Here is a 25,299-nt window from a genome sequence, read left to right as displayed (position 1 = left end):
TATCAGTTTTGTCCTGGAGCCTGCAGGCTGTAGGCTCTTGAGACTCCTCCACAGACATGTCTGACACAGAAATATAAGTAGTTTCCATACCATTCTGGCATAGGTGAATTCCTGCAGCTTATATGGTAACTACTGATACATTTTGCATTGCCACATCCCATCAGAATTTGAGGAGGAAGACTCTGGACCAGACACTGCAGTCAGGAGTCTGAGCAGAGCACAATGAGCAAACCCTTGGATGTTTAGCTTCTAAAGTGTCCCAGTACTGTGGCTCCATGCAGGGGTCCCTGCAGCTCCATTACGTGCAGCAGAACATTTTGGAAAACCATGTTTCAGGATTAAACTAACCCGGAGAGTCTGAAGAAGAACACAGGTGTGTGTGCTGTGGTTCCAAATCCTGTGTTTCCATCTAAGAAAGCTGAAGGAGTTCTTGTGCTCAGAAGACTTTAAACAATGAATGATAAGATTTCTGTCTGTTTAGATTTCTTTTAAGTAGGTGCAAAAAAATAGAGGAAATGTTTTCAAGAACTTATTTTTGCAGATAGGAGCGAGTGCTGTCTATGTTTTCTGTTATCCAACAAGTATTGATATCAAGAATGTTGAACACAGGAAAGTTTTTCTTTGAATTTAGTGATATTTGACTAACCAAAGACAGGCTAGTTTGTCCAGGAAATATTTAATAAAAAGGAAAAAGGAAAGCTGATGTGCTGCTTCTACTAGAATGAAAAATACACTTTTGCAAAGACTTGATGGTAGAGTATTTCCAGTTTCTGTCAGGCTTCTTAATTGTCAAAGCATTATTAAAAGACCATTTCATTGCTTCTGGTATTTATTAAAATGGTGTTGATATTCTGGGTAACTTTTACTTTGAGATGCTTTTCCTTACCCACAGGGCCAGATTTCCAACTGCACAGCCTTCACTCATAGATACAGCTTTTCTGCAGTTCCTTTGCCTCCCTGCAGTCATCTGCACAAGTCTCTGAGATGTTGAACTCCTCTGAAAACCTGGTCACAGTGACTTGGTAGGGATGGAAGTCCTTTGAATCTGTGGGTGTGGAGCTGTGCTGAGAGCCTGCTAGATGGTGACTAGATGTGCCTCAGTATTGTGGTTTTCAGCTCAGTGGCACAGAAGTAAAGCTCTTAACATTGTGGAATAGAATTGTAGGATATCTCAAGCTGGAAGGGACCCATAAGGATTATTAAGTCCAACTCCCCACTCCTTGCAGGACCACCCCTTGCTGTACATCTGAAAAGGGTGAGTGCTGCCCAGGGCACATTGTTGTCAGCATTCTCCTGACTTACTGCCTCTGCTCTAAAATTATCCCCTGCCCACCATACAGATGGGTGCAACAACACTTTTCTCATGGCTGCATTGAGCAGCCATGCCTCTGTTCCACCTTAGCCCTTCCACCCACACCTCACTTCCTAAGTTAAAAGATGACATCAGCCCCCTTAGCAGAAATGAGGATGCAAAGTGTTGCAACTAATGTGGCACAGCATGTGGCTTCTGCTGATTGTCTCCTGATGCCTCTCACCTCTCAGTATTTGTTGAATTTTCCTCCTTGAGGTCAGCAAAATTATTAGCCTAGTCCTTTATGCAAAACAATGGTGATCTGGGGGCTGCTGGGGGAGCAGGGCCAATGCAGGGCCTGTGTTGTGCAGGGACCGTAACCGGTGGCTGGTGCAATACGCCCTCAGCAGCACCTCAACAAGGGGATGGAACGTGGCTGAGTCAGGCCTGGAGCCTTGGACCTGCTGGAGGTGTTTTCATCCCCAGGAGCATCTGGACAGTTGCAAAGCCAGCACATAGCAGGACAGGGCAACAGAAGGGATGGGGTGAAAGGTTGGCCCCAGGGGACTTTTATTTTTGGTGAAAATAGGAATCACAGTTACTCATTTTTATACTATACACTGATACAGTTTATTTTGTTTTGGCTACTCAGTGGCTGATTGTTACTTTTGACATTTAGCAGAGTAACTAAAAGCAGGTGAGTTTTTGTCAGTCCTGTTCTCATTTATGACAATCACAAGTTCATTATCACTGGGTATATCAGCCCCTCCACTCCATCCAGGAGCCATGGGAGGACTGTGGAGGAGCAGAGCAGGCACGTGTTGCACTCACCAGCATTACACCCTCAGGTGCTGGGTACCCACTGGAGCTGCCCACGCTTCATGCATTGCCCACACTTCATCTAGGTGACATCCATTTTCAGCAGTCAGACAGAGCCCAGCCAGCTGCATTTGACCTGCAGAGTCTGTTTTGATCTGTGTAGAGGCATATGAAGAACACTGCCTCTCTGTGGTGCTCCATCTTCACCTGGAAGGCCAGGAAAAAGCATGACCTGTGTGATTGCCCTGAGAAAGGCAGGGGTGGACAAGTGCTCTGTAGAAGCCCCTGGTCATGTCTGACCATCATCAATGATCACTCCTAACAGTTAACTTCCAGTGCATAAAGTTATCTTTTGTCAGTACCTCAATTTTCAAATATTCCCCTTCAGGTGAAAAAAACCCAGCCTGTAGTTTTGGTCATTGAATTCCTCTGCATGAGCATTTTGAGGACTCCTTGCCTTGCTTCCCAGTGATTTCACATGCAAGCAGGGATAAAGTCAGCACTAGTGGTGTAATGTTGTGCAGCATCATCAAAAAGGACCTCAGCCCGGTGGATTTTAACATCTGACAGAGGTGACATAGGAAGCCCTGGCCAGTGCAGACTGGGTATTGTGCACAGTTAAACATCCAGTTGACAGCAGCAGTGGAGCCAGGTGCTGCACCATGCTGTGGAAGCAGCAGTAGAGCAGCCCAAGTGGACATACCACAGGACTTGATTTTCCTATTCAACACTATAGGATTGGACAAAGTGTTATGGTGAAAAATTGTGCATTTTAAGAATTTTTATGTCTTTCTTTTGAAAGAAAGCTAATGAATAATCTTCTCTACCAGCACAGCACAAAATGCCCTCCACCTACTTTCTACTTCTCCCCACCTGGTTTAGAAGGGCATGCAACAAGCTGTAATCTTCTGTCTCATAAATATGTGTAGAATAACCTAATAGTTTAGCAGCTGTTGAAAAGCATTTAGCAAATGAGTTAGCTGGAAAGCACTTCCAAATCAGATAATGTCACTGTCTGAGATTATGTGGTGAGGTGTATGCACAAGGTTGCCATCTCCCCAGAGCTATTCTTGTATGAAACTGTACATATTCATCTGAACCAGTAAAAATCTATACATAAAACCCAAAAAGGGCTGGCAGGCATGTTTTAGAGTTAGCCCTCCTGATGAGTAGCACCAGTAGTAGTGTACAAGCAAGAGAGGGTGAGTTTGGATACTTGTGCAGATAAAAGTTGCACACACACGTGCACCTGCAGTGTCTTGATGGCAGGAGGCTTCCTTTGTGCCTGAGTCACCATGCGCTGGATTTATTAACTAAAAAGCAAAGGCTTGATAGCAGCTTGACCTTTAAAAATGTTTTGGTTTAATAGGTGCCTAGGGAAAATACCAAGTTCACAAACAGCATCTGCACAGGTCCCTGTAGTTGACTGTCTGACAAGATCCCTGGGACTGAGTGCTTATCCCTTGTCGCTGAGGTTGCCACTGCTGCACATACGTTGGCTGTGCATTTCAGAAAGTTTTGCTCAGCCATGCTGCTGGGGTATTACTGAAGCAGGGATTATGTTTTGTGAGGGCAACCAGCCCCTTGCCTCTCCCCAACACCAGCTGCTCCACAGTCAGAACAAGGGGAGAAGCCTCAAGTATGCTGGATCCAGCCAGTGCTGCAGCAGCAGCCAGGATTTTGTCTTTGCACAAATTCAGAGTGGCTAAACTGCACATGGACATGTGTCCACATCCCAAATTAGTCTCTGGTCAACCAGCAGGAAAGCAGTGACGGGAGCTGGGGTGACCAGTGCAGTGTCTTCTGAAGGTGTGCTGCCACCTGAACTGACAAGGAAGGATTTCAAAGGAGTTCAACTCAGTGATGGAGATTTAAATAGCTAACTCCTCAGCTCTCTTTGAAACTTTCATCCCAAATTCTTACCAATTGCCAGACATTTAGTCCAGAAGTTGAAGAAATGTGTGTGTGCACATGATGAAAAATGTAGTGTTTTTATTTTCATGCTCTTAACTAAAATCTGTGTGCAGGTGCCAGGGAACTACATCATAGTCTGCACCATGAAAGGAAGCTATTTTGTTGGATAAGTTCAATCAAACTTAAGGGTAAAATAAATATATTTTAGTACCATAAATGTCTACACTGATAATACTACATGGAAACAGGAATTAAATAGTTGAATGTTAATCAGGATAAACATCTGTTTAATTGATAATATTTTTTTTTCAGTTCACATATTTTAATAACATTCCTCCTCCCCCCCCAAAAAAAAAGTTTAAAAACCCATCTGGATTGCTGAAGTGCAAAAGCAAACACACACTTGTTAGAATTGTCAAAAAATATATATAGTTTCTATCTGAGCACTTTCTGACTCCCTTTACTGAATGTGCATGATTTATTATTTTTCTTCTAGGTTTGATATATTAACTTTTTACCTGCTAGTAAGGCCTTTCATTTAAATGTGGGCTTGCAGAACTGGCTGGAATATTTCTCCCAGATTCAGACACACACAGAAGGACCATTGTCTTCCACCAGTGCCTTGGTATGATGTCATAACCCTGATCTCTCTGAGTAAGAAGCTTTGATTTATAGCTAGGGCTGCTGCCAATGTTTGGTTCTTAGAACTTCATATTAAATTAAATGACATAATGACATGAGTTCAGAGTCTAAGAAGGCATCACCAAACTACTGAAAAGCAATTAGAACTTAATTTGCTTATCAGACTAATTTAGAAAAGTGACCTCTGTCATATTTCAGTATTCAAAATCAAGGACTGTTTAAAACCGTCTGTCAGCTGACCTAATGCATTGTGAAGTAACAGGCATTTAAAATTTCACTGTACCAAACCTGCATTCTTTTTTATCTTTTTCGGCAAGGACCAGATCCTTCAGCACTCTTAAATGAATAATGTGGCTTCTGAGTCTCATCTTTCTTGTTTACAATTTCACAAATTCTGGCTTCATTGCTGCAGTTTATTATAGGCAAATATCAGTGTATTGCAAATTCAGTCACAGTTTTTCATTTTAGCCAGCTGGGAGTCTGCAAGGCTAGGCACTACCTCAGCACCACAGAGCAGTTCTGAGACAGCACAATTGTTGCTGTTTGGTATGGCTCTGCTGGATTTAAGAAGTGACTGTTTCTGCTGTAAGTGCTCACAGGTTCTGAAAAGCTGTAGGGCTTTGCAGTTAATTGCTAGCCCCAGGCCTGCTCTGTGACTGACTAGGAGTGTCTCTTTTAGCTGACAGGGTTTCACCAAGTCATTCAAGATTTGAAATATTCAAGCTAGAAGTTAGACTAAGAGTGTTTTCTCTGTTAAATATTAATCCTGAGAAAATTAGTGGTGCTGTCTATATCACATTTCATCTCCCTCTGTGAAATACTCACTTGTGGAAGTCAGTTATGATGGAAGTGGATGTGGTAAGCAGCTAGCTTACCATGCCTCAACAGAGATGTATAACAGGGCTCAAAACCCCTTCTTTGGTCTTGGGTTTGTAAAGACCAGCAGTTCATCAAGCATGAGTCAGTAGATAAATGGTAACATGAGTGCCCAGCTGGCCTGTGAACAGTGCTGTTCACTATGTTGTCTTGTGCCCCTGTAAACTGCCTAGGGTTCTCCTGTGCAGAGCTCTGACTTGGACTTGATCCTTGAGGGGCCCTTCAAAGTCAGGGTATTCTATGATTTTCTTATCTAGGAGAAAACGGTGAAGGTGGGTACTAAGGTTTGTATCCTGTTCTAAGGTAGGTGCAGTTGCCCAGCCCAGCTGAGCATCCCAGTCCCCCAGAAATCAATAAGACAGTGGGTGAAGGTGTGTTAGTTCCTTGTAGCCTCATTACAGTGTTTGAGTAACACCGTAGACACCAAGATGGTCAGTGGGTAGCCAGTGAATACAGTTACAGGCTGTTCCTGCATTTGTTTGGGGAGGTGTACCTTGAAATACCCATACCTCTTACTTTGGGCCCTCTAAAGTCCTTTGAAAAGTGGAAGAAAACAGTTGCCCTTTCAAAGAAAGACTATAAGGTGATTTACACCAACTTCTGACACAATCAGAATTTATATTTTATTGATATTTATTATTATTGATATTTTCAGAATGACCAGATCAGACCCACAGCTAATTTGAGTTGAGTTTGCAAATACAAACATTGGGAAAGATTTTTGGCCTTGGTTACTCTGTTTGTTGAAGATACACAGGCTGGGGAGAAGCAGGTAATGGGACAGAGCAGCATAAACAAGCCATTAACTGATGTAATGTAGTAAGTAGTAGTATTGTGTCCTCTGTAGGAAATCCCTTGTTGTCCCACACCCTGCCTCCCTTCCTCCCCCTTTTCTGTTTTGAGAGAGGTTTTCTTCATGGGGAAGCCCGCTGCATTTATGTCATGGTGCGGGGTGGGTTTGCGCTCGTGTCCCAGTTTTTTTTTTTTGATGGTCTTTTGTGGCTGGTTGTGGGGGCAGTTTAGGGCAAAATGTCCTGGCTTCTTGCAGTGGAAGCAGATGACATGTTGGGGCTGCTCCAGTGACATCTGTTGCCTCCTCACTCTTGGAGATACAGCTGCCACAGTCTCTGAGTTCATCAACTTTGCCCACGCCTCTAGTGCAGCAAACAGTTCCGCCTTCTTAGCACACGCTTTGATCATTTCTGCCACTGTGGGTGGAGGGTTGAGGGGCAGTCCCAGGAGCACCCTGCTGCAGACCTCATTGGCATTATTCTGCGCCATCTCTTTAACTATCTCCATTTGTGCCATGGGGTCCTGCACTTGTCTCTCAACTTGTGCACAGAGCTGGTCGACAAACTGCAAGAAACTCTCTAAAGGAGACTGTTTAATGTTAAGGTAACTACCCCTAACTTCAATAGTCGGCAACTGGTAAAAAGCCTTTTCTGCAGCCTTTGAGATCTTATCTAGGACACATTTTGATAATACCCGAGCTTGATCTTCAGGCCTAGCCCATGCCCCCTCACCACATAGATGTTCATAAGTAATACCATTATCTTCTAAATCTTTGGCACCCTGTGCGCTTTGCTTAAGTTCTACTAGGAGTCCCCTCAAAGATCTCTTCCAGGAGCTCTCCTGTGATCAAACTCTGTCGGGGTAAGCAGGCACCGGAAGAGATCTTGGAGGTCAGTTGGGACAAATTCAAGGGATGTGTAAGCAGATTTTAGCATGCCTCTAAAAATTTCACGATATCTTCCAAAATCTAATTGGGCTTCGCACATTTCTCATTTTGTTTGGTAGGAGGGCTCATAATTTCTGGGCCACTTCTACTACCATTGTATTGGACAGGAGCTACGAAGGGTATTGCTTCCTCCCTCCGGTTTTGATCCCCGGGGTTTTGCCTTACGACCCCACCCCCATGGGACCCGGTGGGGGTAGCACACTCCCCTTGGGGACTAGCAGGGGAACCACCCCCCACCTCGGCCCCACCCTCTGGGGGACCAGGCGAGGGCCCACCCCGCACCCCACCCCCTTGGTAACTGGGCGGGGGCCCACACCCTCCCCCAGGCCCACACTCTCGGGACCCGCGCGGGGGGGGCGTGGGAAACAGTGACAAAAGGGGGGCGGAGCAACCGTGGGAAACAGGGGCGTGGTTGGAGGATTACATCACAGAGGGCAGACATGGAGGGAGGAGGGGGAGTGTCTGAGGGAAAGAAGGGGTTGTGGGACCGGAAAGGGGTTGGGGAGGGGACAGGGGGGGCGAAAGGGATTGTGGGAAGAAGAAAGGTAGTCAGGAGGGGTCGCCACGTGGCCGGCGCCATTGTGGCCCCCGAGAACCTAGTCGGAGGGGGGAGCAGAACGCGAGATTGGGAAAGCCACAACTGGGTTAAAGGGGGGCAGGGAAGATGCTCTGTCAGCCTGCACACAACTGTCAGAGCCAGGGTACTGAGTGGGAGGTGGGAGGCCAGGGAAACAGTGGCTGTGCCAGGAACCCTGCGATTCTCGGGGTGCCTCGCACGTCCCTCTCAATTCAGGGGCAGAGGGTTTGGAAGACGGGATAGGGGAAGCCGCAGAAAAGGAGGCTTGTGTGGCTGTCCTTTCACTTCCCTCTTTAGCACTTCTTTCCGAGTCAAAAGGAACACAGGGAAAAATGGAGACACTGTCCTGTCTCCCTGTTCCGCCTTAGCTGTTAACAATGTTCCGATTTTGTCCTAGGTTGAGACAGAATTCACATTTTCCTGGGTAAACTGAGGGAAATTAAAAGATACCCAGCGAACAAACTGTTTCAGAAGTCTTTTGGAAATTCTAACATTTCCACTACTTAGGGTATCTCTAACTTGGATATAAATGCTTCTCCGTGTTGCAGAAAAGTTTGTACCCATTTCTGATGTTAAATCCTTTCTGCACGCTTATCTACCCTCCTTACACAAGCACAAACAGAAACTGAAGGTGCAACAATGTCCACAGCTAAACTAGGGAAGTGTCTGCAGTTTCCCCTCCCCGAACTCTGAGGCAAGAGCGAAACCGTGTGCGTGCAAAACCGCGCGGTTTTTAAAATGGCCACCGGCAGCTGCCGCGCTGTCCCGAGCCACGTGGCTGCCGCGCCGGGCTGACCCGCGGACCAGCGTCGGTCTCCGCCGCTCGCGGGAGGAAAAAGCACAAGCCGCGGCTTTTCTGCCGCTGCCCTGGCTCCCGCCGCGCCGCGGAAAACCGACGCTCGGAGCCGCGCGTCGCCCGGAGCCTGGGAGCCGCTCCGCCGCCGCCGCGCCAACCCGCAAAAAACCACGTTCAACACACAAACCCCTCCACCCGGGGCTAGCACTCTTCCCTCACGCCGGGATGAACCCCCTCCTCCCGGGAGTCACTCCGGGGTCCCCGCGGGTATACTCACCCCTCCTTGGGACCTGGGTTTGGCTGGAGCTGCAAGGAAGTCCTCTGCCCGGAGCCGACCCGTTCCTGGGCTAGAACGGGCTGCCGGTCCTGCCCTCGTGAGTCCGCGTCGTCCAAAAAGCGACAAGAATTCTCGAGGAAGCTGACTCGTCCAAAAGCTAATGAAATCCACGCGTGGGTGGAATTCTAGCTGCTATGCGTGGGTCCCTGAAGCCCCACGTTGGAGGGCCAGCTGTAGGAATTCCCTTTTTGTCCCCTCTGATCACGGGGTGGGAATCCTACATGGACACAAGTAAAAGACGAAAGGCGCTCTGCTCCTCGTGACTAAATCCTGTTTATTGTCAGGAGCCGCTTCAGATCCAGGCAACACCTCAGGGGGTAACAGAGGCCGAGGTGTTCGATGGCGTCCAAGAGAGAGAGTGTTCTCCCGGGGTGTTTTGAGCCCAGGGAAAAATGTGTGGGGCAGAGCCGAGGGGCCACATCCAATGGGACACAGGTGAGGAGAAGGGGAGGGGAGAGCAGGTCAGTGAGAGCTCATCACACCTGAGCTTGGTGGTGGGGGGGGGGGGGGGGGAGGGGGAGGGGAAAGGTGTTTGGAATAGATGTGTCACCAATGTGACATAGTGCAGTAGAAAAACTACTCAGTGCAAATTCCCAATCACCCAGTGCAAAACTACAACTAAATTACTATTTAGTGCATCACAACAGTCCTCCACAAGTCAAGTGCTACAGTTATTCATGTAAAATACTAAATTTGAGATCTTGCCAGAAGGGGGAATGTTAATATCTTTCATTTCTTCTGACATGCTCAGCTTTACAGGTCTGATCATCTGGATCATTAGTAATGGTATCTTCTACAGACCTCCCTTCTCCAAACTGGTACCTCATGAAGACGTTTGCTGTTTTTTTAAGGGGGTTGAGTGGCTGCCATCCCAGTCTGTATGATGCTTGCACTCACTCTGCACAGGGTTAATGGCTATGCAGCTGGCAAAACACAGAAAAGTCAGATACAAATCTCTTCACCATTTCAGTAGGAATACTTTTTCTGCCTTCCAGTGTGATACTTATTCTACTCATGAGATTAACATACAAACAAAATATATGAAAAGAGCAAGGGCTCTTTTTATGTGTTTCTTTACTGTGTTGATAAAACACATTAAAAAAGGTAATGAAGACAATTCAGTTGAACAAGTTCAGGCAGCTCTATGCATAACTGCAGATAGTATTTGTCCATTGAAAGACAATTTGTTTCCCATTACATGAACTAACTGATGCCCATAAGTATTCTTTCAAAGCAAAGCAACACTGACCAGCCCTGACCAGTCTCTGTTTTCCCTCTGAATTTGTAGGCACCAGGAGTGTCTTTGGCTGCTGTCAACACCTCCAAGTGAGTTTTTGGACTAACAGGTGTGGAACAGAGTCCCTGCCACCCATCAGTCCTTCATCTGGTGCAGAGCAGGACATACTGGTGGTCCTCCGTTGGCTGCAGTATGTGTATTTCAGTGTAGCAACACACAAAAAAAATTCACAATATTCATGACCACTAATCAGACCTCCAAATGCACCCCATGGCATTGCTTTTGTAAAGACAAACTCAGACTGAAGTGACAAAAAAGTGCAATAGTGCGCTGCAGAAGAGCTACAATGAAAAGCCAGCCTGAGATCAGGAACTTGCCTTCTGTAAAGCCTCCAGCCTGCCTGCCACCAGGGCTATAATACTTCCCTGGGTTATAACAAGTCACACAACTCTAGGGTTTATTGGAGTCGTATTGCCAGTGGCTGAGCGTGGAATTATTTAGCACAGGTGTTTCTATAACAGTGGTTATTGGGAAAATTCAGTGTTCAACAACCATCATATTTCCAGCTGTGCTATGGTTAGTGCTAACACAGTGAACCTAATATAAAACATGTGAGAATATTTGCTAGCTCAGGAACTTGTTAAAGGTATTTTCTTACAATATCTGAGTTGCTGTGTTTATCTAGGTTTCTTCAGTCTTGCATTTTCCTAAAGGGTGTGATAGTGGTTTTGTAAAGCTGTCTGAAAGTGGAATCTGTTTCTCTCCAACCAAGTGCATTAGTAGCCCTGCTAGCCAGTGTGCAGCACACAAGCTGGTGAAAATAAGATTATGAGAAATCCAATGACTGTCCATCACACCTAGCCTATTTGTCTTGAGCAGTACCTGTGCATCTGTTACATATATAGACCTGTTTTTACTGGGGTGCTAGAAATCTTGAAACAACTGTTGCAAGCATCTACATGTAAAAGAACATAAAAGGAGCAAAGTTAACAAGGGGCTCGAGGACTGTAAAACAAGGGTAGTGAAGTGCATTTACCACCAACAAAATCCATGAGTGTTAAAAGAGGGTTTTATATGTACAGATGGACACATGCGTTTTAAGGGGCTCAAAAAGACTCATACACAAAAATAATAAATGGCGGAAAAATGTGTGTTTTGTAAAACACATGCAAATAAAAATACAGTCAGAGACCCTCGTGCAACACACATGTATCTGAGCTCAGTTGTGAAAAGATGTTTCATTATTAACTTTGTGCCACAATGGGTTGGTTATTAGAATATTATGAAAAATATTCTCTAGTGTCACCAGAATTTTTTCTAGGAAGAACATAAATGCCACTATGCATCCATACATGATCGTTGTATGCATTAGAGTTGCATCTGTCTAGAAAAAAATACATCTACAGTCTAGCTTGGTTCTATTATTTGTAATTTTCCTGAGAAAGTGGATCAATTTTGCCTGTGCACTGCATCTCTTGTAGGAGAAGCTTCAAAGACATCTCTTTTGATTTGAGAAAGAAAGCAAATGTTCAAAAGACACCTCGATTTGAGAAAGCATCTTTCTTTGATTGGAGAAAGCATATTTGCATTTGTCATGACTGAGTTGATGCTCACTGACAATCATTTCTGTCCACATTCTGGTAGTTTTTATAGACGTGACAGCTCGATTAGGGCATTGTTTGGGACAGTGGGTAGAGCAAGCAGAGGTCTAAAACAGGAATCAGTTTTTCTTGGTAGCCAGAGACTGACTAACATTTGTTAGGAGCTGTTATTAGCAAAAATCAAATGCAATTATGTAAAAAACTAAACAAATCAGATCCTACTCTTTCAAAAATATCCTCATAATTGAAAACTTCTTGTACGTAGCACTTTGTCATGTATCTTTGCAACCTTATTTTCATTGAACTCTAAAAGCCCCATCTCTACCTTATTATGCTCCAGTTTACTGCATGTACAGACATTTATCAAATGGGCCATCGGTAGCTGTAGAAATGCAGTAGTCTATCCAAGTTAAAATTCTTGCCTTGATTACTACAAATCCATGGAGCCCTTGGGTCCAAAGCTTCCACTGAAGCACAGCTATTTGCAAATAGATTTTTATAGCACATTAGTGCTGGAGGAGAGTCCAAAGAAAATAGTCCTTTTCAATATTAGAACCAGCTGTGACTTTCTTGTGCTGATGACTCATTCATTCTTTTTTTATAGGGTGGGAGAACTAGGCAAAAGACACACAGAGTCTTATTCACAACGTTGTTTGTTTTGCAAAGGGTATCCTAGCCACAAGCCAACTTGGTCATACCAATACGCAACTCATGTTTATTTAAAACCCTTTTTCTTTTAACAGTTCCAATTATAAAAACAGAACCCACAGATGACTATGAGCCTACTCAAACCTGTGGACCAATGAACCAAGACTTAAGCCCTCTCTCTAAACCATACTACAGTCAGCAGATCATGATGCCCCCTGATCCTGGTTCGTGCCTCGTGGCCGGCTTTGCCTCCTGTCAGCAGAGAAACGCTGTGATGTCACCTTCACCCAATGCAAGCCCCAAGCTGCACGACCTTTCGTCCTCTCCTTACAAGTGCATCCCCAACTCGGGCCACAGTCACCTCGGACTTCAGCAGCCCACTGGAGGTGTCCCCACCATACAGGAAGTGCCAAGGTCTATAGTTGTGCACCCAAGCCCCCCCGAGCAATCATCTCACGTCATGCTGCAGCCGCAGGTGAGTCAACATCTGAGCAGTAGCTGTCCCCTTGGTTATCAACAAACACTCTATCCCAACAGTCCCTCTTCTCCAGTTCCATCTGTTACCCAAGAGCCAACCTATTTGCAGTCCTGCAGTCCAACTCACTCATCCATAATGGGTCAACAGCAGCAGCAACTGCCGAAGGTTCACAGAAATGAGTCTCCAACAACCCAACCACTGTCATTGCCAGAGTTGCATGAGGAAAGTAATCATAATTTGGCCCCTATTCCTGTAATGATCAAGCGAGAACCTGAGGAATTGGACCAGATGTACCTGGATGATGGTAAGTCTTCCACGGCACAGGTTTGTGTTCACCATGTCGCTCTATCAATGAGTTTCCTTAAGCCCCCTTCTTTTGAATCCTTGTGGAAAAAAGTTCCATTAATAGCCTGGTGGAAAGGTGTGGACTTTACTTGGATTGTCTTTATACAGGAAAAGGCCCTTTAATTTCATTTGCAGTAATGAAACTGCATTATCTAAGCATTAAATGTTGTTAGTTAGCATAGAGCTCTAGCTGCATGACCAATAGCTATGTTGTAATAATCTTAACTGTATGTTCTTTGCTTACATCTATGCCAGTGACCCGTGGAGCTGCAGTGAAAACATATTTAACATTGTCCCATTCATAATGCAGTGAAATGTCTGATGTGCAAATCTGTTCACTGAAACTAAATGTTAAACTGCTCTACTTCAGTTGAGAAGGTTCAAATTAAAAATGGAGGTGTATCTTTCAGCATTACTTTTCAGTCTGTTTGCATCTGATGTTTAAGACTACATTTTTTCCCATTTTTATTGTGGCCTTGCTGCTGCTTTTTCTTTTCTTTTTTTCCTTTTTCTAGTTTTGTAAGATTCTGTATGTATATATATTCTACATGCAGCACTGAAAAGTTGAATTGCTGTGATAAACTTGTAAGACCCTAGTTCCCAAATACTTATTCGTTGAATGTAATAAAAGGGATAATACGGAATTTGCTTATGTGACCTTACTGAACTGCGATTTAGCATTTGCTGCTAAGTATCCCAGTAGTACTCTGGACCCTTACCTTAATGCAGGATGGGAATTTCCTTCCAATAGCCACAAAACTTTATATAACATACCATGCTCGTTGAAGAAGAAATTCCACTTAAATGGCTGCATTGAAACGAATTGGTACCAAGGAACATCTGAATGTTATTGTCCTTTAGGGAGAATTTAAGGACAATTCATTGCACTGGGTTTTTTTTTTTTTTAAAGGACATTTTCTCATTCTGTTTTAAACAGCATGTTACTCACTGAATTAGGATTGCAAATTAATGTTCTGGAGTCTGAGTAGCAGCTCTTTGCTTTTCAACTCTAGGAAAATTATTTTTCTTCACAGAAGTTGTTACTGGTTACAGGATAGAGGTCTAGGGAACTTCCTAATTAGGAGATAAGGTCACTAGTTTTGCACAACACATCTTTTTGACAAGGTTTTCTTCATACAGAGTGCATTTTTATCTCTTACCTCTGCTGCAAGGAACATGATTTCAACAAGCTAAATGAGAAATGTACACAAAAAAAAAAAAAAAAAAAGCCTTACCAGCATTTTGGGTTTGAGAAAAAACAGAATTTATATATGTAAGGAGGAGAATTTAGATAAATCTAAACGTAGTGTATAGCTGTCTTTTGAAGAAAAGTGCAAGAAAGAGGCAGCCTTCCTGGCTTACCTCTCAAAAATCCAGCAGCCTCTTCTCAGACAGAAGCATGAAAGCTACCTTTGGCTGGTCCCTACTGGAGACATGGGAATATATCTCAGGGATGAAGGATGAATTAAACTCTTCAGCCATGTCTGCTTTAGGTTTCTTGTGGAGGAACAGAGGAACTGTGTTACCATGTGGTCTGAGAGAGAGGTTTTAGTATCTTCAGCAATGCTCATTCTCTCTGACAAAGTTCAAATGGTTTGCCTTTAACCTCATCTCTGTTCCATCACTCCCCTCTGGACATGCATGCGCACCAGTCCTCAAACATATGACCAGAACTAATTGTAGAAGCCACCATGTACATCTGCACTGATACCCAAGGTTGACTTTGAAGATCTTTTCAGCTAGCCAAATCCAGATATACTTCCCTTTGGCATCCAGCAAGCTTTCAAAATCCTTTAGTGGCTGACCACAACAACTGTAGACCAAGAAAGACATTAACAGTCCTGGTAACAGTATATAATAGGAAGAAGCCCAAGCCTTTGTAGTTCAATGAATTAAATACCACCAGTTCCCTCTAAGGGGGTCAATCAGAAATGGCTAAAAGATTATTTAGGTTTGTCTCAGGGATCACACTGATGGAGCTCAACCCACATAAGCAGCCTTTTCCTATCTAAACCTTATCTCACTGCCTGAAGAAAAGGTCAGCCACTCTATGCATATCTGAAGTGGACTACCAGCCTCTTTATATTTGTCTCAGTACCTGAATGAGGGGCTAAAGGGAGGAAGTGTTTCTTGTTGGATTTGTGCTGGCCAAGATGCCCTGTTCAAACCATGCAAATCTCTGGTATGCCTCAGACACGTAGCACAGGAGCATGAAGCTCTGAGTCAGGCTGGAAGCCTGTTTAGGTATATGCTATATGCATTTAGTGAAGGCAGCGTTTTCACCACCACTGCAGATATTGGTTTCACATTACATTTAATCTGATGGAACTGCAGGCTCCTATGGAAAAGGTAGTCTCATCTGTCTTGCTCTGTCACATGTTCTTGCTACTTCCTTCAAGTCATATCAATTGATTATGGAGCAGCAGAGCAGGATAATGGAAAATTAACCTGCCCGAAATAGCAAAATCTGCACAGTTTTCTGTTGGGTCAGCTCATGGAACCATGTCTACTAGCTGGATCCAGCCCTCGAGAGCAGGGCAAGAAGCCTGGTGCTGTGAGTCAAGGGGTGCTACTGGGTCACTCTGGGTGGCAGAAGCCCACCAGTAGGCCAGAGCAAGTGTGAGTTGAAGTAATTTCTGGTGTGATCTTATCCTCCCCAGCAACTATCTAAACACTTATCCTGTTTTGGTTAAAAATCCCCTTTACCTGTCAGTTCCGGTAGGGTGACGTCTGGGCTCCGTCGCACAGTCTCAAAGGGCAGTTTGGCCACTCTGGTAAATGCCTGGAAACCACCAGTGACTGCTCCTGGTGTCCCAGGAGGTGCAGCTCACTGAGCTCAGCAGGGAAAAGGCAAAGCACGTGTGCAGCAGCACCTTTGTGCCTGGTACTGTTTCATTCATTCACCTCTGACCATAACAGTGGAACAAGGGACCATGAGCTTTGGCGAGTGGCTCATACTAGATAGGAGTAACTCGTTTTTCCATGTACCTGACTTTTTTTTAAAACAGCAGCTTTTTGAAGGTATCACCATTTTAATTACTAGTATATGCACTTCTAAGTGTTTTTTCTTGTTGGAGGAGTGGGTGGAATATCTGTAGTACTTGTGACCAATATGAAAACCAGAGACAGGTCAGGTGTACTTAACTGCTTCCCTTGCCTGCTACTCCGAGTATAAAAACTCTTTTCTTCATCCCTGATTAATGAAATATTTTAATGATATTAAAAATTAAATTCTCAAAGCATCACTCATTTTAACAAGTATCTCTTCAGAGGATCTTGTAGTTATTTAATACCTCCACTTTTATCTAAAAATATTTAAGAAATGGGAGCTATTGACATCTAACATACTTAGGGGACTGCCAGAAAAATAAAATATCCAATTGATTTTCCCAGATTTTAACTGATAAAATTTTGGTTGCTTGTTAATCACTTTAGGAAGGTTTGATTCGTATATCTAATATACATAGAGCAGTTTTGGACCAGTATAAACTGAAATAATTTGGTTTCAGTTTATTGGTTCAAAGTAATATTCATTTCTTTAGTTCTGGAATATGTCCAAATATAGACCATTTACACTGCAAAGTATAGATGGAAAAAAACAGTCAATGAATTTATATAAATAGAGATCCTTTATATAACATTTTTCTGCTTTGGTAAAAGGTGGGTAGCTGAAGTAACATAAAGGCAGCACATGAAGAGAATTCCATTTTGGCAAGTAAGTTCTGGTCTTGGCAATCTTACTTTAAATCAAAATCTACAGTAGCCACCTAGGCTACTCATTAAATGTGCTGTCCATTTCAGCATGTGAGTATGTGATTCCACATATAGAATGTATTTAAAACTCATGCTGTAAAGTGATATCTGATATATTATGGCTATGCTCTTGATACTGAAAGGTATCTGGCTTGGATACCAGCACTCATTTCAAATAATTTTGAGTTCAGCCTCTTAACAAAGATTATGGCTGACTACCTTTGCTGCTTTCACAGGAAAATTTGATTAAAAGCAGTTGAAATTGTGACATTTATGCCTAGTTTTGGTCCTCTGTGAGAGTTCATGGTCCTTTGCAGGGGAGAGGGAGTGTCTCCTGTCCTATGCACCAGGAGCTCTTGCAGATACCTGCAGGACACTGGGGCACCCTGGTAGGTGATGCTGGGGCTGACAGTCTCTCCATGTGCGTGTGCCACTTCTGCCCTAGGCAGTGAAGGTTAAGTGATGTTTGCCTTTCAGATTTAACCTGGGAGGAGTGTGGGGTGCTAGGGTGCTGGAGCTCATGGAAAGTCATTAGACAGACAGGCTTGAGGGACCTCTTTAGTACAAGTCCATGCTGTAATTTCTTATAAGAAAATACATGTTATTTAGGTATTGATGTGTCTGCTATACAGCCCTTTGAGACATGAAGTGGAATTAGTATTGTCTAAAGAGATGGATAGTTTGGGAAGCTACAAACTGATGAGAATTCTTCCTGGTTCCTTGAACCAGATGTGAAAATTTACCTAATTCATATCTTTGAGATCTTTGTCTTTTGAGTGTGCTTGTCTCTGCAGTTATCTAACTAGTACTTGGATCAAAAGGTATGCTAGTCTGCTCTTGAACTAATCTTCTTTTTCTGTTGACTAGGGCAGCTCAGGCAATTTTTCAGAATTTTAACTGCCTTTCTTAGTGGTAGGAGAAAGCCGAAGCCAGAGGCAGGAGAGTGGAAGTTCACACAGCTTTCTGGATGTCCAGGCAGCTGGGAACTGGCCAGGGTCACAACAGGAGATGCTGTAGGTGACTTGAAATCACCTTCCTCATCCCTATTTCCCTTTCCTGGACCTAGTGTAGCCTGTGTGAAGCACAGAACTGAGCTCCAAGTCTTTCATTTCACCAGGATGGATGATGCCAAGTGTTGGGGAAGATAAAATAGGAAAGCCTTATAAATATGATTGCCTGGCAAAAGATTTGGAAAATACAGGAACTATAAGCGAGATTGAAATGAGAACAAGCTTTGAGATACCAAACCTTTGTTGCTAAACGACTAGAAAACAATAGCATAGCCAGTTGAAGGCAATCTCCCTTTTGATTAAATGATGCCCTCTACCTACAGACAGATCCAAGGGTCAAATGGAATGTTCTGTCTCACCCCTCAAAAATGTCTGTATATCCCACATCTGTAACCCTCCCCTGAAGCATCAGGTATCTGTAACCCCATTGACCCATGTCTTATTCCACGCCCACTCTGAAGTCCCTGATAAGGTTTGCCCGGGGACCAGATGCTCTCATGGAATCCTCTCCCTGCCCCCACTCCTTGGGCCCTGCTTGGAGCTGCAGCTGCAGCTGCAGCTCCAAGCAGGGCCCTCACACCCACGCCCTTTGCAATAAACCATGTATTGTAAGACCTGACTTCAGAGATCTCTCATCTTCATCTGTCCCAAATGCCCAGGACACTAGCCCTGCCTACAACCAAGAAATATTTTTCAGGTTGTAACTGGCATTCCCACGAGCTATTAGATATTTTACCTGCAGCAGAATGACACTCATTTGTGAAATTATTTCCTACTTTTAGAAACATCAAAGAATGTAGTTTTCATTACAGATGAAAATGAAGCTATTTTGAAAAAGCAAGGGGGAAACACATTGGTACCAGCAGGAAAAATTGTATGACATATTCTCAGCAGATTTCAAGTTATATTGTACATTCTGTAATCCTATTTGTTATATTAATGCACAAAACTTTACAAAAGCAGTTTGTAATTGAAAGCAAAGCAGCATCCTGGAGGATTCTTTAATCAAGGTACTTGATTACTCAGTGCTTGAATACTGAAGGCCTGGTTTCTAATCTCAACTTTTGAGATGCAGTGGCAGCCTTGTTGAAATCAGAAGCACACTCTCATTGCTTGGCCATGAGGCCAGGGTTCCACATGCTGTTGAAAAAAAATTTTCCAGAATGTCCTGAATCCTGTGTAGGAGCCAGAACTGAAATAACAGCATCTGAAAGACAGATCTCCTGTCTGAAGTTTTGTATATTAATTCAGCCTCCTCCTGTCCACATGAATTCTTTCATAAAGGTCTCCCTCCTGATCAAATGTATAAATCTTTGCATAGTAAGATGAAAATACACAGGCCATAAATGAAGGTATCTGATGTTTGGATATGTGGCTAGCAGAAAGTATCAGAACCACATAATCATCTTTTTTAAAACAAGAAGGCTTTTGTTCTTGCGATTGTCTTTGCACAGCTGTGAGTTTTATAGCACCATGCCAATGAATGCACTCATTGCAACTTGTATTTTACTCTGAAAAGGTAAATTGAGAGTATTAAGCCCCCAATAAGTATGTAAAAGTGGCAAAACCACAGGTAAAGTGTTACTGAAAGCTGCAGTCCTGCCAGCCATTTCATTTTGAACGTGGCTCTTTTAAATATAACTTTTGCAGTAAAAGCTGTAACTCCTGGATGTAATATGAGCTATTGCTAATGTCATTCCCATGAATTGCTTACAGTGTTGGACTGTTAGATGTCTGACAAGTCCATATATCTCCTATACAGTATATATGAAAGTTTTTTGCGTCTAAACCATATGTTCTTTTTTTACTCCTCTATATTCTGGAAATGCACGTGGTTTGGTGATATAGTTTATTTGAACAGGAACCATAGCAGACAGAATTATTCTTTTGCTGAAATGTATCCTTTTTCATACATCTCAGCTTCATGATTAAAGTGATTGGCTCTTAAGGCATTAAGTTTAGTCTGCTTCTGCCACAATTACACCTTTGAAAACTCCTGAGTTCACCCAGTGATTTCCAGTAGTCCAAATGTCATTAGAACAACATGCAAGTAGTCTGTAAAGTCCAGTAACACTGTCTACACCTTTGGCTTGGGTGAGCTTTTCCCTTCCTCCCTCTTGGCCAAGCCTCACAACTCTGTGAGAAAACAAATAGCTTTCCTCATGGAAAGTTTTACTTAACCTGGCATGGTGCCTGAGCCTAGACCCTCCTCGTCTCTGATGATGATTGAAAGTGTACATGCTACTGTGATAGAACATGCTGAGTCGTTAACATTTGGGGCTTGGGTTGTAGGCGATGAGTAAGGGAGGGCTGAAGTTATGCATTCAAGTCAGACCTTCATTGGACTTGCACGTCTGGGTTGGAGGGGGATCCTGTTACACGAAACCACACACCCACGGGAATGCATTTTGCTGTTTCTAGCAGGCTTGATGAATTGGGTCTCCCAGGAGGCCTGCCAGAAGAAAGCCCCCAGAAGCACAGATGACCAGACTAGGTGTCTTTCCTGGTTTTCTGCAGCCCCAGGTGTGCAGTGCCCACAAAGCAGACCTGCCTACCTCTTAGCTGTGGTATGCTGTGAAATATAGTAGGGAACTTTGCTTTCTTTCAACGTCAGCACTTATATTTCCAGGGAGCTCTTTGAGTCTCAGGCTTTCAAGAAAGTGTCCAGTGCCTTCAGAGAAGCCTTTAGTGACTCCAGCCCCATTCAGTGTTGCCAGACACTGGTGGAGGGAGACAGAGGCTGACCAAGGGACAGGAAAGTTGCAGAAAGCAGTGGTGAAAAAGCAGCCTTTGGTTGATGTGCATCTGCACATGCACCTTCATGTCAACATTTGGAGTTATTAAGTGTTTGTCTGAAGCCACATTGCTCCCCCTCTTTCCAGCTGAGAGCAGCTTGGAAGAAGTCACTTCTCACTCACATGCCCGATTCATTCTTCCATTTCTGTATCAATGACTGTTGGCATTGCCATTTCAAATGGTTAAGGTTTTGGTGGTTATTTCCCATAAGTTTTCCCTGGCAGTTGGGAGAGAAGAAGTTGCTGTATCTGAGCCTTGGTAACATTTACATCTGCTTTTAAGCCTGGAGCAGTGCCAAGGAAAATACATGGCTTGCAGAAGCACAAGCTTCATGAGAAAGCTTTGTTCCGACACAAATTATTTTAGGAATATGTTGTTTGTTTGAATCATTTCTGCTGAGCTGAGCAATATTAGCTGCTCAGGTGTGGCCTCATGCCTTGGCCTCTGTGCTCTCGTGTCCTGAGCCCCTTCTGTCAAAACATTTCTGGGGAAGTTGTGGTAGCAGGCCCCTCTTCTCAAGGGAGCAGAATACAGCATGGGCCCCTGCAGTGCCTCCGCAGAGCTGGGCTGGAGGCTCAGCCCAGCAAACACATCCATGTCAGAGGGAGCAGCCTCCTTGACTTCACGTACAGCACTCTTGGAGAGGCACTGGCAAGCTGCTGGATCCCCAAGCTGTGGAGGGCCTGCCCCTGCTCGCACTTAAGTCAGTAACACCGTTCCCTTTGGGTTCCTTGGGAACAGGACCAAGCGCGTGGCTGGTAGTTAAAGCACACATAATAGTTGCATTCATGGAAGCCTGGTCCCTGATAGACAGGCAGAGAGGGAGTTTTTCCAAGCAGATTTCTTCACGGCACCACTCATTGTTTCATCTGTGTCTGCTGGACAGCTGGGGACTGGGTCAGGGGCCTGATAGTGGCTTGACCATTGCTGCAGAGAGCAGCCTGCTTGATAACCTGGCTCTGGGTCTTTCCTCCTCTCTGAGGAGCTGATGCTGATTGCAACCAAAGGGGGCACAGGCTTCCACAACAGGCTTATCACCAGGTTGGGAGGAAGCTTATGAAAAAAAGCAGACCCTCAAAATGTTCCCCTCCTCCTCTGTCACCAAGGACGTCGGCAAAGCCTGGGCATTGAAAATACCTGGGAACAATCAGTGAGTAAGAAATACAGTAGGAAAACTGCAGTCCTATTCCTCACTGGCCAGCCTGGCTGGGTTTGGCAGCAAACCAGGGAGCTGGACCAGCCCTCTATCTCCTTTACAGGCTTCACTTTTAGGTCTTCTACATTTTGCACACCATGAAACCAACTGCAAGACAAATAGCAGAAAGCTGAGCAAGACAGTGCTGCAAGTGTGTCAAAACTCCCAAACCGCATTGCTCCTGAACACAAAAATTGCAATATGAGCACTGGGACAGTCCTGAAAAAGCAATGCTACAGGTTATCTAAATCCATAATTAGTGGATTAATTCTTTGATCCTTACGTAATTACAGCTCGTTATCTAAGCATCATGTAAATGCAAGAATGTTCCTCACTTGCCTGTCTTTGCACAACTAAAACATGATCTCTCTACTTAATTTTGACTCTTCTGCAGCCATACTGCTGCAGAGAATGCAGAAGATAAGATTTTATTCTTCATGTCTGTACTGTCCAGATTGCTTTTGAGGTTAGATTTCTCTGGGAGCTAGGGCTGGAGATCTGTTCCATTTCATAACTCTTGAAAGTACCTTTGGGGTTGCAGAATAGGTATTGCTGTAGATATTATAAATCCATTTTGATATCCTGGGAATAGCACTCAGTTCCTTTCCTAGTACTTCAGGGAAAATATGTGTTTCAGTGCCACCTCATAAGCAAAATCTTCTAGAGATTACTTAAGAAGTAGAAAAAATGCTATTTTGGGTCACAAGAGAAGCCTCCAAAAATAACAAACTGAAGAATATTTATTTTGACCTTTATTTCTATCCTGCATATGCAAATCCATACACAGATAAAGTGTCTGAAATTATTTATAAGGCTTCACGTTCTAATTCTTTTACATCTTTGTAGTTATGGTGAGTGAGAGTGATCTAAGTCTCTTGTACTCCTGACTGATTTTTCTAAAAATCCTGCAGGTGCCTGTTGAAAAAATCTTTTAGAAACATGAGGTCAGGTGGAGAAGCCCATCCCTTGGAGGTTCTGTTGTGCACAGTCAGTTCCTGAACCATTGCTGCTCCATACTGCTGCTCACCTCTGAGCTGTGATTGTAACTAGTGCTGGCATCTGAGCTTTTGCTATCCAGTTATTCTTTTGGAAAGCTGAAGTGACTGGCAATCTCTTTGCTATTAGTTGACTTATGTTTTTTCCTCTGTGATCACTGTGTTCCACCAAGCTCCAGGCTGCATTTGTACTTATCTATTGGCTTGAGGCCTTTCACCTCAGACTATCTGCATGAGGCATTAACAACTTCTCCAGGCATCTTCTCCTTATAGTAATGTCTTTGGGTCAGTAGTACTGGGAAGTTCAAATGTTCTTCTCAATCTAACATGATTTTGTATGAACTTGCCATATAAAAAGAGAAACTGGTTCTGCTTTTTTTTTTTTTTTTTTTTTCAATTGCAGTCTTTGTTTTCTTTGTTCTGAAAAGCTTCCCTGACTTATTAGCTGTTAACCACTGCACGGTCCCAGCAGTCAAAGGCTAGAACTTCCTGAAGTTCCTAGAATTGATGCCACACAAATTCCACTTTTGCAGAGTGTTGTAATGAGTCCAAGTTTTGGCAAGTTGTACCTCAGCCAGACACTGCACAAGATCTCTCTGGAAGGGCCACCAGAAATGGAGATGGCTGTTCTATTCCAGACCCTGAATTCCTAGGTAACTTTGAAAGAGTTCTCAGGCATTTTTTTTTTAGTTTTTTCTTCCCCACAGAGAGTATGTTAGGATGAGGAAAGACCTCATTACAAAAGAAAAAGAAGAAAAGCTGATTTTAGGGCAGAAAGTGCCATCATCCACGGAGAGAAGATTCTGCTTTTTGCATTAGCAGACAAACCCAGGGGCAATGGCTGCTTCCAAAAACTTTCCAGGAATTCTCCCACTGTTTCTGGAAACATCTGCTGGATCTTTACAAGCCAGAAAAGTACACTACCATCTATTTAAACCACAGACTCACATTTGGATGAGCTGTCACCACTTGGTAGGAACCTACAAACCTCCATTGTTACCAGACAAGCTACTGATTTCTGCCCTATCCAGCACATAGTCAGAGTTGTAGAGATAAAGGTGACCATGGCCTTTGGGGTTAGAGGGTTCAGACTTATGTTTATGCAATCTGTTATCCCAGATATTTCATGCCATTTCAATGGTAAACTAAAGCCTTAAAGAGGAACCAGCAATGCTGAAGTCAAGGAAAGGTTTGAGGTTTGCTAGAAGGACATGCTAGTATGAAAGCAGCTTCTTGGTGCTATTTTAGTAGCTAATTCACAATTCCAGAGATAGCTGCAGCCCTCAGCTTAATTGGTGTGAGCTTGCTGGCAGAGGCAGATCTGTGTTGCAAGACTCCAAGACCCCCAGTCAAAGCTGGGGCTGCAAAGGATTCAGCATATTGGAAAGGATGGGGGAATGGGACCCTTTGTGACAAGTACAGGCAAGTGCATACGTGTATATACATTTACTCCATTTGGGAAACTTAGTAAGGAAAATAAAATAGCAGCTGCCTCATGAAGCTGTAGTACCATCAGCAAGCATTTTAAAGTTTCAGACTTCGTGTATGGCTGTGAAACTACCTGATGGTGTAATTGGAGTGAAAGAAGGCCTGAGAAAAAGAGAAATGAGAGGAGGGTTAAATATAATATCCACATTAAAAAAAAAAAAAAAAAAAAAAGCCCTAGATGAATTTTGGAAGAAGAGGGGAAAGGATGAGTGTGGATGTGAGAGAGAGGAGTTTGTCTAAAAGTGAAATGGTACAAATGAGTAGTAAGAGCCCAGGATTTGACTGCCATGGAAAAGTGTGTCTAAAGAATACCTCACCTAGCCCCAACATAATTTAACTACAGAGAAAAATGAGAGGAGATGATGAAATGAGCATTGTGCTCCTTAAACTTTTATAGATCCAAGGACAGAGGGTAGAGGAGCCTTTCTGTCTGTATTGATCTGCAGTGAGATGGCTGCATTGCCTGCAAGTGGAAAGGTTTGGTGAGCAGCTCCCCTAGGGCAGGACCTTCAAATAACCCCATGGCTTATTTCCATGTTCTATAGACAGGTTTTCGAAGAGGCAAGGAAAGGGCTTCAGAGCTGCCACTGGGTGGAGAGAAAGCTCCCATAGGGAGACCAAAAAACCTCAGAAATATGGTAAAAATGAAGGGGGTGGTGTCTAGGCTTGGAAAGACAGGTATCTGCTAAGGAAGGCAGGAGCAAGGAAGGCAGGAGACTCCCATGAAATGGAATATATCTTGCCTTTCAATCTGGGACATGTG

The 25,299-nt window shown here is 43.8% G+C and overlaps 1 protein-coding gene across 4 annotated transcripts in view; it reads left to right on the top strand.

Moving 5' to 3' along the window:
- NFATC1 (nuclear factor of activated T cells 1) overlaps window positions 1–25,299 on the top strand; it is a 114,197-nt gene that overhangs the window by 68,458 nt on the left and 20,440 nt on the right. Inside the window, exons 9-10 of one of the 4 annotated variants that reach the window (XM_053946969.1) lie at window positions 12,572–12,951; window positions 13,028–13,187. In XM_053946969.1, coding sequence (XP_053802944.1) covers window positions 12,572–12,951; window positions 13,028–13,090 — 443 coding nt within the window. In that variant the 3' untranslated portion in view covers window positions 13,091–13,187. Of the gene's footprint in view, window positions 1–12,571; window positions 13,927–25,299 lie in introns of those variants that run through there. The other 3 variants (XM_053946963.1, XM_053946975.1, XM_053946954.1) reach the window with 3 other exon arrangements.

This window comes from Vidua chalybeata, chromosome 1, assembly GCF_026979565.1.
Source record: "Vidua chalybeata isolate OUT-0048 chromosome 1, bVidCha1 merged haplotype, whole genome shotgun sequence".
Taxonomy (NCBI): Eukaryota; Metazoa; Chordata; class Aves; order Passeriformes; family Viduidae; genus Vidua; species Vidua chalybeata.
The sequence above is the reverse complement of the archived record's forward strand: the minus strand, read 5'-3'. Positions and strand labels throughout refer to the sequence as shown.